The sequence below is a fragment of the Trachypithecus francoisi genome, unplaced genomic scaffold, assembly GCF_009764315.1.
Source record: "Trachypithecus francoisi isolate TF-2019V2 unplaced genomic scaffold, Tfra_2.0 Lachesis_group2, whole genome shotgun sequence".
NCBI lineage: Eukaryota > Metazoa > Chordata > Mammalia > Primates > Cercopithecidae > Trachypithecus > Trachypithecus francoisi.
In genome coordinates, this window is record NW_022681465.1 from 71,278,143 (window position 1) to 71,295,713 (window position 17,571).

General features: G+C 36.6%; 1 protein-coding gene across 4 annotated transcripts in view; it reads left to right on the plus strand.

The window, feature by feature from the left end:
• NIPBL (NIPBL cohesin loading factor) overlaps nucleotides 1-17,571 on the plus strand; it is a 196,286-nt gene that overhangs the window by 176,545 nt on the left and 2,170 nt on the right. For all 4 annotated transcript variants that reach the window (XM_033179374.1, XM_033179378.1, XM_033179376.1 and 1 more), the window contains 7 exons: nucleotides 1,865-2,038; nucleotides 2,466-2,656; nucleotides 5,103-5,210; nucleotides 5,694-5,894; nucleotides 10,470-10,616; nucleotides 12,157-12,431; nucleotides 14,131-14,305. In XM_033179374.1, the coding sequence (XP_033035265.1) occupies nucleotides 1,865-2,038; nucleotides 2,466-2,656; nucleotides 5,103-5,210; nucleotides 5,694-5,894; nucleotides 10,470-10,616; nucleotides 12,157-12,431; nucleotides 14,131-14,305 (1,271 nt within the window). The remainder of the gene's footprint in view (nucleotides 1-1,864; nucleotides 2,039-2,465; nucleotides 2,657-5,102; nucleotides 5,211-5,693; nucleotides 5,895-10,469; nucleotides 10,617-12,156; nucleotides 12,432-14,130; nucleotides 14,306-17,571) is intronic.

Here is a 17,571-nt window from a genome sequence, read left to right on the forward strand (position 1 = left end):
GTGATCAGTCTACACTGACTTATTTATATAAAAGCAAATAGCAACCCAGAAGGAACAATTTGGATATATACCTGTTTTATATTATTTTTCCAGGAAGCACTGATGTAATAAAAACATATTTTGCAATTGTTAGGCAGGTCCGTGTGGCTTATATCTGGGAAGGAATTAGAATATGAGGAAATAGGAAGCGAATGGCATTAAAGTACCTGAATTGAATGCACTTCAAAAAAATACAAGAACAGTCTGTCCGGGTTTTTGATTTTTGTTGTTGTTTTTTTTTTGTACGGATACAGTTGGCCTTCCATATCCATGGGTTTCACATCTGTGGATTTAACCAAGAATCAAAAATACTGAGAAAAAAAAATTACACCTGTACTAAATATGTACAGATTTTTTTGTCATTATTCTCTAAACAGTACAACAGCAATTTACATAGCATTTACATTGTGTTAGATATAAATAATCTAGAGATGATTTAAAGTATACGGGAGGATGTGAATAGGTTATATGGAAATGCTACCCCGTTTTATATCAGAGACTTGAGAAACCACGGATTTTGGTATCCCTGGGAGGTTCTGGAGCCAATCCCCCGTGGATACCGAGCAACAACTGTACACGTAAAGCTACCCAATGAGATTAATAACTTATTTGGAAATTTTATTTTGGTATTATGATTAAGGTTCATACTTTAATATGTATGAGTAGTTATTTATATTAGTCTTTTGAACAAAAATGAGTAAGAAAAGATTCTAAGTTACCTATTAAATCATGTTTATGATATCTGTAAATAAATTGAAACCTTATCATTTTATTCTTCCTCTATCCCTTTTTGAAAATTACTTGTAGCACATAGAGTAAAAATTCAGACATCATTTACTAAGGAGTTAAATTGGTGCAATATTAACTTCAAGCCAGTGTGTACCTTTAAATATTCAGTCTGGACTTAATTTATATGGAGTGGCAAAACTAATAGTGTTACAAGTATTTCAGAGTACAAAAAGATGAAGTTTTAACTTAAGCAGCGCTATTCAGAAAATATTGCCTCTAGACCAGTTAATAAAAGACGTCTTGCCTGGGCCATAGTTATCCTGAGTGACCTTGGGCTAGTTATCTGATCACTCTATGCTTTGAGTTTAGTTTGTTGTTTGTTATCAATAATACTTGCTGTCATGAGAGATCTTCATTTTTTCCTCAAATAAACATTATAAACATGGATGATATATTGCTTCTTATTATATTACCCCGTGGTTATAGGATTCAGCATTGTAGCCTTATTATAATGCCATATGAGAAAGAAGTAGAAGATATTTTTCGCTCTGGTTTATTATATTGTTTCATCAAATGAATATATTTTAATTTTATTAAAAAAATAATGTCAATGTAGTACCTTCTACTGGGGATCTGAAAAATGTTTGCAGACATTACTTCTTAAATCCTGAAAACATCCCTGTGAGGTAGGTGGGTGGTAAATATTATTATCCCCATTTTACAGATGGAGAATTGAGGCACAGAGAGATTATGTGACTCACCCAAGGTCACACTACAAGTCAGTGGTGGAGCCAGGAATAGAACCCAAGACTCCTGACTCCTAATCCACTCCCCTAGCCACTAGGCCCTGCTCCCTCCTCAAGGTTTCCTCTTGTGTGAAATTCTCCTTTGAAATGCAATTTCTTGTTTTTAATTCATGGGGAAAGAAGTACCTGCTCTAATGCTTCTCTAGGTAAGGCCATCAGCATATTCTTCCAGTCATTTTAAGTTTTAACTTTTTGAAATAAGGAGCCATTTATATAATTTATTAACATATTTATTAAATTTTATTTAATTTTAATATGAATATATGATGAGATTTTCCCCTCTCCCATAGGATTTGCCTTTATTCAGCATCCAAGTCTAATGTTCGAGCAAGAAGTAAAGAATCTATATAATAATATTTTATCTGATAAGAACTCCTCAGTCAATTTAAAAATACAAGTGTTAAAAAACCTTCAAACCTACCTACAAGAAGAAGATACACGTATGCAGCAGGCAGATAGAGACTGTAAGTGAAAATATATTTTTAAATTTCATAGCTATGGTTATATTATAATGGCTTTATCTCCTTTGATTTAAATATCTAAATTTCCTGATTTATTAGACGAAGAAACTCAGTTAAATAGCAGTCCTTATGCTGAGGTCTATAACTAGGCTTTAGCATATTCTTAAATTCTCTAAAATAGTTTTAAAACTGTGTATGTGTATAAACATTAACATTTTGAGGGAGGAGAGAGATTATAGTTCTCATTGGGTTCTCAAAGGGGCCTGTGACACAGATGCAGACACACACACACACACGCACACTAAGAACCATTGAGCTACAACACTAGCTATAAGGTTTTGTGATTTTGCTTATGGCCTAATTTTGAAATATTTAGTAAAGTTAGTATAAGTGCTCTTAATATGTGTTTATCCTTTGCTTTCTTTTGTAGGGAAGAAAGTTGCAAAACAGGAAGACTTAAAAGAAATGGGTGATGTTTCCTCAGGGATGAGTAGTTCCATCATGCAGCTTTATCTCAAACAGGTGCTTGAGGCATTTTTTCACACCCAGTCAAGTGTACGCCACTTTGCCCTAAATGTCATTGCATTGACTCTAAATCAAGGTCTTATTCATCCAGTTCAGGTAAGCATGTTTTATGGCAGCAGCAACTTACTAAAAGAGCCAGATTAGTTGTCATTTGATACATTGTGATTATAGAGAATAAGTAGTTCTTTGTTCCTCTTACTCTCCTTTGCACTAAACTCTTAAGAATCTAGAAGTTTTAGATAATCTCTTGGGTTATGATTACTGCAAAATACCCATATATTCATAATATTGTCTCTATTATAAACCAACTTGTAATTTCTATTAACAGAACATATACTCAAATTATTTTTCTAAGTAGGGATGATATATTTGTTTTAATTCATACTTACTTTTGTCCCTAAGATCCAACAATCTATGTGAAGTGAGTTCACTGGGTTTAAAAGTATAATCTGTTCAACAGGATGAGTCTTAGTTCACAGAAAAGTAAATTATATAATCCCAATTCCTTCATCTTTAAGTTGGGGATGGCACCAACTACCTGACACCTCATAGCATTGATATGAGGACAAAATGATGTGATAAAAGACATTAGTATTACTGAAGATTGGCAGCCAATGCTGATGTAGTAGTATATACCATCTGATGGTCAAGAGAGCGCCATAGGCTACAAAAGTGTATGTATTAAATAAGCAGAGTCTATACCCTTCAAGATTTTTATTTTGGGTATTTTTCATGTAACTTTTTGAAAATATGATATATTTAAACATACTGTGGTCTTCCCTATGTCCTGAAACAAAACATGTTAACAAATGTTTATCCTGTTCTTCATGACTCCAGGCTATTATCATAAAGAATCATACATTATAATGTAATAGTAGTACATTGAGACTGTGACCTTTTTGAACTACCGAGGGCTCTTTGTTGGGTGCTTTTTATTATATATGCTTTTTAAACTTTTTTTAAAATTTCACACAAAGGAGTCAGGTGCAGTGTCTCCCACGTGTAATCCCAGCACTTTGGGAGGCGGAGGTGGGCGGATCACTTGGGTCAGGAGTTCAAAACCAGCATAGCCAACATGGCAAAACCCTGTCTCTACTAAAAACACAAAAATTAGCCAGGTGTGGTTGCACATGCCTGTAGTCCCAGCTCCATGGGAGGCTGAGGCAGGAAAATTTCTTGAACCCAGGAAGCGGAGGTTGCAGTGAGCCAAGACCGTGCCATTGCACTCCAGCCTGGCCAACAGAGAGAGACTCTTATCTCCAAAAAAAAAAACAAAATTCACACAAAGAAATTGCAAAAGTGATACAATGAATTCCTTTATACTCTTCACCTATATTCACCATTTGTTGACATTTTGCCACAATTGCTTTATCTCTCTTCCTTTTATACATCTGCTTTTTTCTGAATCATTTGGTAGGAAGTTTCAGATGATTATGATTCTTTACCACTAAACACTTCAGCATATATTTTCTAAGAACAAGGACATTCTCTTACAAAACCATAATATAATCATTAAATTTAGGAAGTTTAACATTGGTATAATATTATCTAATATATAGTCCATTTGCAGATTCTGCTAGTTAACCAAGGGCATTCTCTATAGCCTTTTCTCTTTTTTTTTTTTTTTTTTTTTTTTTTTTGGCTGGAGTGCAGTGACGCAGTCTTGGCTCACTGCAGCCTCTGCCTCCTGGACTCAAGCAGTCTTCCCACCTCAGCCTCCCAAGTAGCTGAGACTACAGGTGCGTGCCACCACCTGGCTAATTTTTGCATTTTTGTAGAGATGGGGTTTTACCACGTTGGCCAGGCTGGTCTCAAACTTCTGAGCTCAAGTCATCTGCCTGCCTCAGCATCACAAAGTGCTGGGATTACAGGCATGAGCCACCGCACCCACCTTACAGCCTTTTTTCTTTCCCCATTAGAGATTTAACATGATCATTTCTTTCATTTAGTGCCATGTCTGTATTTTAAAGTTATAAGTTTGTTGTTTTTCTGGCCTTCACATTGCTTTTTGATTCGAATCGACTCGCTTAACATAGTAGTACTATTTTTTGACTCAAAAAGTACAGTGAATATGACTGTTACCAACTATCTGACCCTCAAAGCCACATCTGAAATCACTTTGAAAAACAATTATATTTTCCTAGCTTTGAGTATGGAAAGCGAATTACTGTTTGCCCTATATTATCTTTACAAGGCAAATCTAATCAAGCTTTAAAAACTACTGATTATACATTTGTAGTCTATATCATAATCTTAAATAGATATTCTTAGTGTGGGAATGCTTTATGTTTAAAGAACCTTAAATTTACAATGAAATTGTTTAAATTTTACCACATCAGTATTTTTGCTGGTGCTCCAGTGCTTTCTGGATTTAAGCTGAATCTCAAAGATTTGTCACTTTAAAAAAACACTAAAATATAGCCTTTATAGGAAAGCCTATAAGGTTAAATTCATATATCTCAGATATACAGAAAGTTTTGACATATGTCTAAATAGAGAGTTTTTACTACCGTGATATCTCATAATTTTTTTTTATTTCCAGTGTGTGCCATATTTAATTGCTATGGGCACAGACCCAGAACCTGCTATGCGGAACAAGGCTGATCAGCAACTTGTGGAAATAGACAAAAAATATGCTGGATTCATTCATGTATGTATTTTAACATTTTATAACCTAAATTTAAGCATTTTTCTTGAGTAAAGCATGTCTTTGATAAATACCCTGCCCACATTCATAATTGGGATAAAATGTCTTACTTAGTACCTGTCTTCTAAACATGCAACTAAGTTAGTCTCCCAAGGTGTTTATTCTAGTTTAAAGTTAAGATTGGGCTAGAGGTGACAGTACCAAGCACACCAGACTAAAAATCTGGAAACCTGGATTTTATATCCTACTGTGTGAACTTGGCTGCAATGACTCTCCTGGGCCTCATTTTTTTTTTTCTTCTTTGAAATGAGGGAATTGTAAGAGATAATCTCTGATGTTCCTTCTAGCACTTCATTCCATGATTCGTATTATTTTAATTAAGAAAACCAAATAATAAAGCTAGCCTCAGAATGTAATGCTCTAAGTATATTTTTAAGTTGTGTCTTTTAATTTCCTTGACAAAAATGAGACTTGTACTGATTTCAGATGAAAGCAGTGGCTGGTATGAAGATGTCTTACCAGGTACAACAGGCAATCAACACATGCCTAAAAGATCCTGTAAGGGGTTTCAGACAAGACGAGTCCTCTAGCGCTTTGTGTTCACACCTTTACTCCATGATCCGTGGAAACCGCCAACACAGACGAGCCTTTCTTATTTCTTTACTCAACCTCTTTGATGACACAGCAGTAAGCACAAAAACTTATTATTTTAAGAAAATAAATGCTCTAGAAATTTTATGGATAAAGTAGTCACCATTTTTAAAATATTACCATTTTATTAGTATATGATAGTAACTTCATTGAATGTTTACTTAATCTTCTAAGTTATTTACAAAGTACACAGTCAGAATTGAAGGGGAAATTTTGTATAAGAATAAGTGTAATGAGGAATAATGTATAACTTTGCCTCCATACTGAATATCCTATAAACTTTGATAACAGTTTCTGTAAGCATATCTTTAAGCACCATCACTAAACTAATCACGTTGGGAATCGATTACCTCAAATATTGTTAGAAAATAACTGTTACAGGTTTTTGGTTGTTGAGATTTCTAATTGTTCAACTTGACTTTCCTTAATGAAGGGAAGTCAGTTTTGTGTATAGTAGTCCACTTTTATGTATAGTAGTCCTCCCTTATCCTTAAAGATACATTTCATGACCCCCAGTGGATGCATGAAACCATGGATAGTACTAAATCTTATATATGCAGTCATGCATCACTTAATGACAAGGATACATTTGGAGAAATGCATAGTTAGGCAATTTCTTTGTGGGGTGAACATCTTACTTACACAAACCTAGATGTTGTAGCCTACCTAAGCTATATTGTTCCTAGGCTACAAACCTGTACAGCATGTTACTTTACTGAATACTGTAGATAACTAACACAATCGTAAGTATTCGTGTGTATAAACATATCTAAACATAGAAAAGGTACAGTAAAAATATGATAGGGTAATCTTATGGGACCACCATTATATATATGGTTTGTCATTGACTGAAACATGGTTATGTGGCACATGACACTACTAGTTTTTCCAGTACATACAAACATATGTTAAAGTTTTAATTTCTAAATTAGTCACAGTAAGAGATTAACAATGATAATAAAATAGAGCAATTATAACAGTATACTGTAATAAAAGTTATGTGAATGGGATCTTGCTTTTCTCTCTCTCTCAGAATACCTTGTTGTAGTTTACTCACCTATTTTTGGACTATGATTGACCAAGGGTAACTGAAAGTATGGAAAGCAAAACAACTATAAGGGGGGATTACCATAATTACAATTTTGACACTTCTGGCTGTTGCACTAGTTGCATTGGCCAGGACCATAGGCCAAGAAAACTGAATATTCTTTTAAGTTTACCTTTTAATTTATTTATTTTACACAATATTTATTCAGTGTCTGCTGTGTACCAGCCATTGTGCTAAGAAGTTTAACGAGCATAAAATAGTAAAGACAGATATGGTTTCTGCCCACACAGAGCGCACATGAGTCCATGTGTATAGCAACTTTTAAAAGAACAAAAGAGGCCAGGCATAGTGACTCACGCCTGTAATCCCAGCACTTTGGGAGGCCAAGGCAGGTGGATGACAAGGTCAGGAGTTCTAGACCAGCCTGACCAACATGGTGAAACCCTGTCTCTACTAAAAATATGAAAATCAACTGGGCGTGGTGGCACGCGCCTATAATCCCAGCTATTTAGGAGGCTGAGGCAGAAGAATTGCTTGAACCTGAGAGGCAGAGGTTGCAGTGAGCCAAGATCACGCCTCTCTGCATTCCAGCCTGGCCGACAGAGCGAGACTCCGTCTCAAAAAAAAAAAAAACAAAAAAAAGCAAAAGAAAAGAACAAAAGAAATACTTTAATTACTTGTTAGCCTGACAGCAGATTTTTGCAATAAAGCAAAATTATAATTACCATAGTGTAGATATCTTACTAGACCTCTTCTTTTTAAGTACTATGTGAAATTTATCATCAACATTATCATCATATCATTATCAGTATTAAGTTTGCATTGTGTATAGGACACTATACTAGGAGTGCCAGATGATATAACGTAGTGCTTTTGCCCTGAAAGGATTTTCCCTCCAGTTGTGGGGATAGGACACAAAATTCATAGTGATTATGGTTAGTATATCCTAAGTGCCTTGATGGTTTGTATTGATAATATTGTTCCAGTACTTGTTTCTCTCCAAAAGAACTTCATTCCTATGTGGTGTCACTGCCTGCTTTATGTCATTGACTAGATGTTCTGTCATCTCAGCATTTGAAATGCTAAACTGGAAACCCAGCTCTCACAATGCAATGCTTTCTTCTAACTACCTCCAACAAAGAATGTCAGAGAAAGAACAAATGCCTGAAGGCCCAGAGGGATAGAATGAGAGGGATCTGCTATATAAACCAGGGAAGGAAGATGTTCCAGTCGGGGCCAAAAATGTAAAAGATAAGAATGTGTGGTAAATAATGAATAGTTTGTTATTTGGGGCAGAAAGGTCATAATGAGGAATAGTATATAGAGGATCCTGTAGATGGCAAAAAAAAAAAAAAAAAAAAAATTGGAAGTGTGCGAATAAAATAAGGAGGACAATTGCCAAAGAACAGTTTAGGAAGATGAATTTTTTTAGCATTGTGGTCACACTGGAGGTAATAAGAAATTAGCCTATTATGACAACAGTAGGGGAGAAAAAGAATGGATAGTAGAGGTCGGGTACGGTGGCTTACGCCTGTAATCCCAACATTTTGGGAGGCCAAGGCGGGCGGATCACCTGAGGTCAGGAGTTTGAAAACAGCCTGGCCAACATGGCAAAACCCCGTCACTACTAAAAGTACAAAAAAAATTAGCCAAGTGTGATGGCATGTACCTGTAGTCCCAGCTACTTGGAAGCCAGGACATGAGAATCACTTGAACCTGGGGGGCAGAGAGTGGAAGTGAGCTGAGATCACACCACTGCACTAGTAGAAAGAAATTTGAGGAAAGAATTAAATGAGACTGTGTGAAAAGAATAGTAAGTTGACAACTGGAGTATTTTTATCTTGAGCACCTGAAAGAATAGGATTGTTGCCAAAGTCAGATGCAAAGGAGTTGGCTTGAGTAGTACATAAAAAGGGAGTAGTCAAAGAGCTAGGAAGAGAAAACTTAGGAAGATTTCGTGAAGGAAAGTGTGGATGATAGTCAGATGCTACTGTGAAGGCAAGGAGAGTAGAGGTGAAAAATAGAGTAGATTGGTGAACTTCATGGACAAAAACAGTCAAGCAGTGAGGGACAAAAGCAGATTGTAATTGAAGAGGGAGGGCCAGGTGAGATGACTCATGCTTGTAATCCCAGCACCCAAGCCAGATGATTGCTTGAGCCCAGGAGTTCCATACCAGCCTGGGCAACATAGTGAGACCCTGTCTCTACAAAAATTAAAAAATAAAAACTTAGCCAGGCCTGGTGGCATGCACCTATACTCCTAGCTACCTAGTTACTCGAGAGACCTAGGCAAAGCGATTGCTTGAGCCCAGAAGTTCAAGATGGCAGTGACCAATATCATGTCTCCTTTGAAAAAAAATAGTGGGGAAGACATGGGAGGAGCAGTCTAAACTATTCTTTGAAGAACTTTGAAAGGAAAGAGAAATACAGGGCTTTTATGGATGTCGAAGAAAATATTTATATAAATATAAATATAAAAATAAAATATATATGAGTTTTGAAAGTATATATGTAAATTATAGTGTTAAACTGATAGATGAGGTAGGGTTTTATGTCTACATTTTTTCGTCTGTAACATGGGTGTTGATACATACCGTAAAGTAAAAATAGAGAGTGATACTCTTACGAATATTAATAGCAAGGTTATTCCATCTGTGCTATGGGATCTTGTTGCTGCTGCTGCTGTTGGGTTTTATGTTGTTTCCATGGCAGGGGAGGGTAGATGGTAGGAGGGAGTGTTTTGTAGTTGTGAGCTTTTTTTTTTCCTTGAGCTATAAATATTTAAAAGAAATTTGAATATTAATATGCCCTTCTGTTTATGATCATGAAATGCTTGAATTCTCTATTACTTCTTTTTAAAGCAAGCAAATAGCAATAATCCTCTTAAATTTTGCCTACCTCAGAGTATTTATAGTGTAAAACTGATAGCATTGTCAAAACAACTCTGACATTCTGAATTATATATACACAGGAAACTGATAAATGTTTATGAGTACGTGGATTTGGGTTTTTTCTTTTAACCTATGTATTAGTACTATAATTAGTAGTTATTTTGAGGGCAGAATAGTAACTGTGTGTAACTGATCTCCATATAGGTTAAACTTTTAGTAGCACAATGATATAATTAGAACTTTCATGTATACTTTCTGATATGGTATGGATTTATCATAAAGATTCCATATACTCTGTAAGAAAACCTCAAGGAATTTCACATGGATACAATAAAAAATTTCACCTCTTCTCTTGAGATAGCATAGTGTAAGTCATTATAAAATAAAAAAATGGGCCTAAGATTATTTTATAAAATTCCATTTGTGTTTCCCCTTCTCTCTTTTTCTTACACCTCTCTCCCTCTCCCTTTTTCCCCCTCTATATTTTTCTCCCTCCTGCTGTCTCTCTGTCTCTCTGTGTCTCTGCCCATTCTCCCCATGTGTGTGTCTGCTTATCTCTGTCTCTAACATTAAGTGAGGTGAAAGTGCCCTGTATTTTTTCTAAAAAAAACTTTTTTGGATGGGTTTCTAGATTATCCGCTAAACATATGTACTTTTTCTTAAAATTTACAGAAAACAGACGTGACTATGCTCTTGTATATAGCAGACAATCTAGCCTGTTTTCCATACCAGACACAGGAAGAGCCGTTGTTTATAATGCATCATATAGACATTACACTCTCAGTTTCTGGTAGTAACCTACTGCAGTCATTCAAGGAGGTAAGTTACACACATTACTATTCTTAATCCATCTGTCAAAGTGCAGGCATGCTGTTTTCACTGTTTTGTTTCTCATTCTTTTTATTCTCTTCACGAGTATATAAAATCTTTCTAAGTGAACTTAATGAAATCTGGGCAGTACTTGACTTGGGAGAGGATGTACGTTGCCACTTTACTTCTATTTAGAAACATCTAAAATACATATATGGATTGTTCTGTTGATAAGCCATCGCATTTATTTATCTCACTTTAAGCACTGACCTTAAGTGTTTTATGTCCATTCATACATTCATTTAAGCCCCATTTTAAAACATTATTCTGTAAATCTTGTAATGCTGTAATCACAACATTACACCTAAAATATATAGCTTATTTACACTTATACCAAAAATTTATGACACCATTGACTTTCTTATCGCTCAACTACAGCACTGTAATAGAGTTGGCATAATGTGTGCCCAAAATCTTTACTAAATTTCTTGTTGAACCTTCCATCATTTCTGTCATGACTTTTAGGAGGAATGTCATTTATTTAATTATAAAAGTACCTGGTGTAGCACTAGGCACATAGTAAGCACTCAGTAAATTCTTTACAAACTAAATATTCTCATGTATCTAATGATCCAAGTAGATCTCATTTGATAAAATTGTATTGCTCAAAACTCAGCCTTGTCAGACTAGTAAATCAGACAGAGTATTTTAGATGCCTCCCAAGGGCTGGAATTACAAAAGTGTCTAAACCCTTACTACTTGAAGTGTGGACCAGTGGTTTCACCTGAGAGCTTATTAAAGCTCTAGAACCTCAGGCCCCACCCAGATTTGCTGAAACAGAATCTGCATCTTCAACAAAATCCACAGATGTTAATGTGCACATTTAAGTTTGAGAAGTTAATAATTTCCCAGGAGCTTTAGCCCTCATGCTCTCTTATTTTACCTACTTACTGGTATGGCTGTCTTTGTAAATGTTTCTTCCAGTTTTGAATAAATGTTATTATAATGTGCCCCCCACGTGTGTACACCACACAACCTGCTTAAATCCAGTTGACTTTGTGTCTAAGAACTAACATTTTCATAAAGTACAAAGAAACAGGATTTAAGTCTTCAGAGAAAATTGCTTATTATCTTGCTGAAATGTTCTTGAAAAGAAGAGTTTGATAGAAGCTCGGGATGTCCAAGATTATTCTCCTCAGTTAAATTATAATTACTGCTTTTCCTCTATAATGGCTTACCTATGCACCCAATTGATACTTTTATAACTATCTTTTATTACTATCCTTAGAAGAATATTGTTTCCCTTTGAATGATATTTCAGAAGAATTTTTTTGAAGGAGTGGTTGTGGGGGAGGGGGTGGATATTGTATATAATTTTATTTAGTTTTAGAAACTATCCCCTAACGTTACATACCAGTTGTTGATATAAAGTCAAGAGGTTTATAAAATACTCATTTAAGGAAGCTTTTTCAAGCTGTTGAATGGAGAATACTTATATCTACTAGTGGCATTGTGTTTTTATTGTTTATCAAACAATTTTTTCTTTCAGTCTATGGTAAAGGACAAAAGGAAAGAGAGAAAATCATCACCTAGTAAGGAAAATGAGTCAAGCGACAGTGAAGAAGAAGTTTCCAGGCCTCGGAAGTCACGGAAACGTGTAGATTCAGATTCAGATTCAGATTCAGAAGATGATATAAATTCAGTGATGAAATGTTTGCCAGAAAATTCAGCTCCTTTAATTGAATTTGCAAATGTGTCCCAGGGTATTTTATTGCTTCTAATGTTAAAGCAACATTTGAAGAATCTTTGTGGATTTTCTGATAGGTAAGGTTACATAAGCAGTGAGAGAAAAAACTTCACTCTGTTCAAATAATAAATATTTGGGCTAGGCACAGTGGCTCATGCCTGTAATCCCAGCATTTTGGGAGGCCGAGGTGGGCAGATCCCCTGAGGTCAGGAGTTCGAGACCAGCCTGACCAACATGGTGAAACCCCCATCTCTATTAAAAATGGAAAAATTAAGTGAGCGTGGTGGTGCACACCTGTGATCCCAGCTACTCGGGAGGCTGAGGCAGAAGAATCGCTTAAACCCAGGAGGCGGAGATTGCAGTAAGCTGAGATTATGCCACTGCAGTCCAGCCTGGGCAACAGAGCGAGACTCCGTCTAAAAAAATAATAATAATAAATAGGAAACCCAGTTTTGTTTGCATGTTTACTTTAATGTTAGAAATGTTCCTTTTTATAAAGGAGTTTATTCTCTTCTATTGCTGTATAGTATTCTGTTGTGTAATATGCCATAATTTATTATTTTATTAAAGGGTAAAAAAACATATTCCTGTACTTGGTGATAATGCATTACAAATTGAAGGGCTTATTTTGTTGATTTCCTTAAAAAGAATCAGGCTGACCTTAAAATAGATTACAAGTTTAAGTTTTTAAAGAACTCTGAAGTAATAGATGTAAACCAACTAAACTGAGCTCCAATAGAACTCAAATAGTCTTCAAAGTACTCTATAAAGTAAGAGAGTTATATATAAAGTAAGGTACAGTTATTATAAATACCCTGTAGTTTTACCCACCATTAGTCATTAAAGATATCTCTTTCTGCCTATACCCATGGAATTTTGCTCATTTTTTACATTCATTGAAATCCAAGATTAGGAATCACAAAGTCAAATGTTAATAGGCCACCTGGTCAGTGGCCAACTGGAAAGAGTGTGTTTCATGATGAAAGAGATGTCATTTAAGTGGACCTGTTTCAAGTTTCCATAAGTTTGTTACCAAAGGAGAGGGTGGGCATAATGTGGCCAGAGCTCCCACTTTTTCAGGAGACACCAGAAATCCAGATTTTTAAGAGGAGTATCTCTGTATTTGTTTGAAACAGGGTCTCGCTATGATGCCCAGGCTGGAATGCAGTTATGCAATCGTGAACTCCTGGCTCAAGTAGTCCTCCTACTTCAGCCACCTGAGTAGCTGGGAGTACAGATGCATGCCACCACACCCAGCTAATTTTTTATACTATTTACTTGTAGAGATGATGTCTAGTTGTGTTGCCCATGGTAGTCTTGAACTCCTGGCCTCAAAGTGATCCTCCCACACTGGCCTCCCAAACTCTGAGATTATAGGCATGAGCCACTGTTCCCGGCCTTATAAGGAATATCTTGATGTTAAATGTTGGCAACATGCAAAATAGTTTAAAACTGTGTAAAGTTAATTAGGCAATGCTAAGGAGTTGGAAAGATTTTTAAGCAGAGTTGCTAATAACCTGAAACAGGTTGATAAACATTCTGGCCACTGTATAGAGAATGGATAGGTTGGGGGTGGGGGAGCAACTAGTAGAAAGAGGTAAACCAGTTAGGTGATATTAAGTAATTGTATTGAAACTGTCCTAGGATCACAATAGTATTAAAAATAGACATGAGAAATTAATTTCATTAATATGATGCTTCCTACCTATAATTGGATTTCTCCAAGTATGTTGCTTCCATAGTTTTAAAGTTTTTGGTTTTGTTTTCCCAAAACAGTAAAATTCAGAAGTACTCTCCATCTGAATCTGCAAAAGTATATGATAAAGCGATAAACCGAAAAACAGGAGTTCATTTTCATCCAAAACAAACACTGGACTTCCTGCGGAGTGACATGGCTAATTCCAAAATCACAGAAGAGGTGAAGAGGAGTATAGTAAAACAGTATCTAGATGTGAGTAGTAAACCAAAAGTTTTTACCTCTCATAAGGGCTTTTTTGACAGGTAAATGTGGGGGGCTGGTGGGGAGATAACTATCTCCTTTACATTGAATATAAGCTTCGTGAACTATCGAGATAATTTTTCTCTATGTGGTTTTAATGAGTTATTTTAAGCTTGTCTTTCCCGTTTTACCCATGGCATTCTAATTATTTTTTCTTAGGAAACAGCAGCCCACGAATAGTTTTGTTTTAGTGAAAATGAAAGATAATAGGAAAACCCGTGTGTGTGTTTTGTAGTTATCGCCTGGTTTCCACAGGAAATTGGTTCCAGTTCCCCCATGGATACCCAAATCCTGCGATATTCAAGGGCCTGATAAAAAGTGGCGTAGTAGGCTGCGTGAGGTGGCTCACACCTGTCATTCCAACACTTTGGGAGGCCACAGCAGATCAGAGTTTGAGACCAGCCTGGGCAACATGGCAAATCCCCATATCTACAAAAAAATACAAAAAAATTAGCTGGGAGCAGTGGTGTGCACCTGTAGTCCCAGCTACTCAGGAGGCTGAGGCAAGAGAAGCACTTGAGCCTGAGAGGCAGTGGTTACAGTGACCTGAGATTGCACCATTACACCCAATACTGGGTGACGGGAGTGAAACCCTGTCTCAAAAAAATTATTTAAAAAATATAGTATTTGCATATACATACATCCTCCCATATACTTTAAATCATTTCTAGATTACTTATAATAACTAATACAATGTAAATGCTATGTACATAGTTGTTATACCACATTTTTTTTAAGTTGTATTATTTTTTATTGTAATGCTGTTTCTTTTGTTTTGTTTTGTTTTGTTTTGTTTTGAGACAGAGTTTCATTCTTGTTGCCCAGGCTGGAGTGCAATGACGTGATCTCGGCTCACCATAACCTCCGCCTCCCAGGTTCAAGCGAGTCTCCTGCCTCAGCCTCCCAAGTAGCTGGGATTACAGACATGCACCACCACACCTGGCTAATTTTTGTGTTTTTAGTAGAGATAGGGTTTCGCCATGTTGGCCAGGCTGGTCTCAAACTCCTGACCTCAGGTGATCCGCCGGCTTCCCAAAGTAGTGAGATTACAGGCATGAGCCACCACACCCAGCCAGTGCTGTTATTTTTGTTGTGGCATTTTCCAAATAGTTTTTGATCCACTCTGGGTTGAATCCGCAGGTGCGGAATCCGGGGATACAGAGGGCTATGTTTTTAAATCAGAAAAATACATGACTTATATGTCATAAAAGGTAAAACTGCAAGCAGTCATCCTCTTACCCTGTTTGGCCATTCTATTCCTTTCTTTTCTGACAACCAATATTATTACTTTTTCATATGTTCTTATATGAGTAATGCCAATATATATTTGCATACATTCTCACTTAACAAGTATGCAAATGTATGTATATAAAATGTGCTTTTAAAATAAAGACAGAGAATAGACTAGAGGTTACCAAGGACCAGGGAAGGAAAGAACGGGGAGTTATCGTTTAGTGAAGACAGAGCTGTGGTGTCCAGTGATTTAAAAAAACAAAGAAAGAAACAGCTCTGGAAATGGATAGCAGTGATAGTTGTACAACACGCCAATGAATTATACATTTAAAATGGTTAAACTGGTAGGCTGGGCATGCTGGCTTACACCTGTAATCTTAGCACTTTGGGAGGCCTATTGTCGGAGGTTTGCTTGAGTCCAAGAAGTCCAAGCCAGCCTGAGCAACAGGGCGAGACCCTGTCTCTACAAAAAATACAAACATTAGCCAGACATGGTGGTGCACACCTGTAGTGTCAACTACTGGGGAGGCTGAGGTGGGAGGACCACCTCAGCCTGGGAGGTGTAGGCTATAGTGAGCCATGATCACGCCACTGCACTTCAGCCTGAGTGACAGAGTGAGACCCTGTCTCAATTTAAAAAGGAAAAAAAAGACCGGGCGCGGTGGCTCAAGCCTGTAATCCCAGCACTTTGGGAGGCCGAGACGGGCGGATCACGAGGTCAGGAGATCGAGACCACCCTGGCTAACATGGTGAAACCCCGTCTCTACTAAAAATACAAAAAACTAGCCGGGCGAAGTGGCGGCGCCTGTAGTCCCAGCTACTCGGGAGGCTGAGGCAGGAGAATGGCGTGAACCCAGGAGGCGGAGCTTGCAGTGAGCTGAGATCTGGCCACTGCACTCCACTACAATTTTATTGGGCATCTATTTCACCTTACTACAAATCTCAGAATACTATGAAGCACCTTTTACTATCTCAGACGGCATTTACGGCTCAGCATTCTTTATTGCCACCGGCTTCCATGGACTCCACGTCATTATTGGATCTACGTTTCTTACAGTTTGTTTTATTCGCCAACTGTTATACCATTTTACATCAAATCACCATTTTGGCTTTGAGGCCTCCGCCTGATATTGACATTTTGTAGACGTCGTCTGACTCTTTCTCTATATTTCCATTTACTGATGAGGTTCCTATTCTTTTAGTATAATTAGTACAGCTGACTTCCAATCAACTAGTTTCGATAGTATTCGAAAAAGAATAATTAACCTAATACTAGCTCTAACAATTAATACACTCCTAACCCTACTACTGATAATTATCATGTTCTGACTACCCCAACTCAATTCTTACGCAGAAAAAGCTAATCCCTATGAGTGCGGGTTTGACCCACTAAATTCTGCCCGCATTCCTTTCTCCATAAAATTCTTTTTAGTCGCCATCACCTTCTTACTATTTGACTTAGAAATTGCCCTGCTACTACCCCTGCCATGAGCTCTCCAAACAACAAATCTTCCCATAATAATTAAATTCCAGCCTGGGTGACAGAGCGAGACTCCGTCTAAAAAAAAAAAAAAAGGTTAAGCTGGCAAATTTTATGTTATTTCTATTTTACCACAATATAAAAAGTTGTTTAAAATGTTTTTTAAATTAGAGGACTGTCCTAAAAAATAAAAATAAAGTTTTATATTTTAATCTACTTAGTTCAGATGCAGTGGCTCCCAAGCACTTTGGAAGGCTGAGGTGGGCAGATCACTTGAGGCCAGAAGTTTGACACCAGTTTGGCCAACATGGCAAAACTCCATTTCTATTTTTCTTAAAAAAAATTGTAAAAATCTACTTTAAAGCAAGTAGCTGAACATAGAAATAAGAATTTTTGAGCTAAGAATATAATCTACACAGTGGCTTTCATATTATTAATTGACTTTGCAAACCTTACATACACTAAAATTTAAAAATATTTTAGTTCTCATTTAAAATTTTTCAAC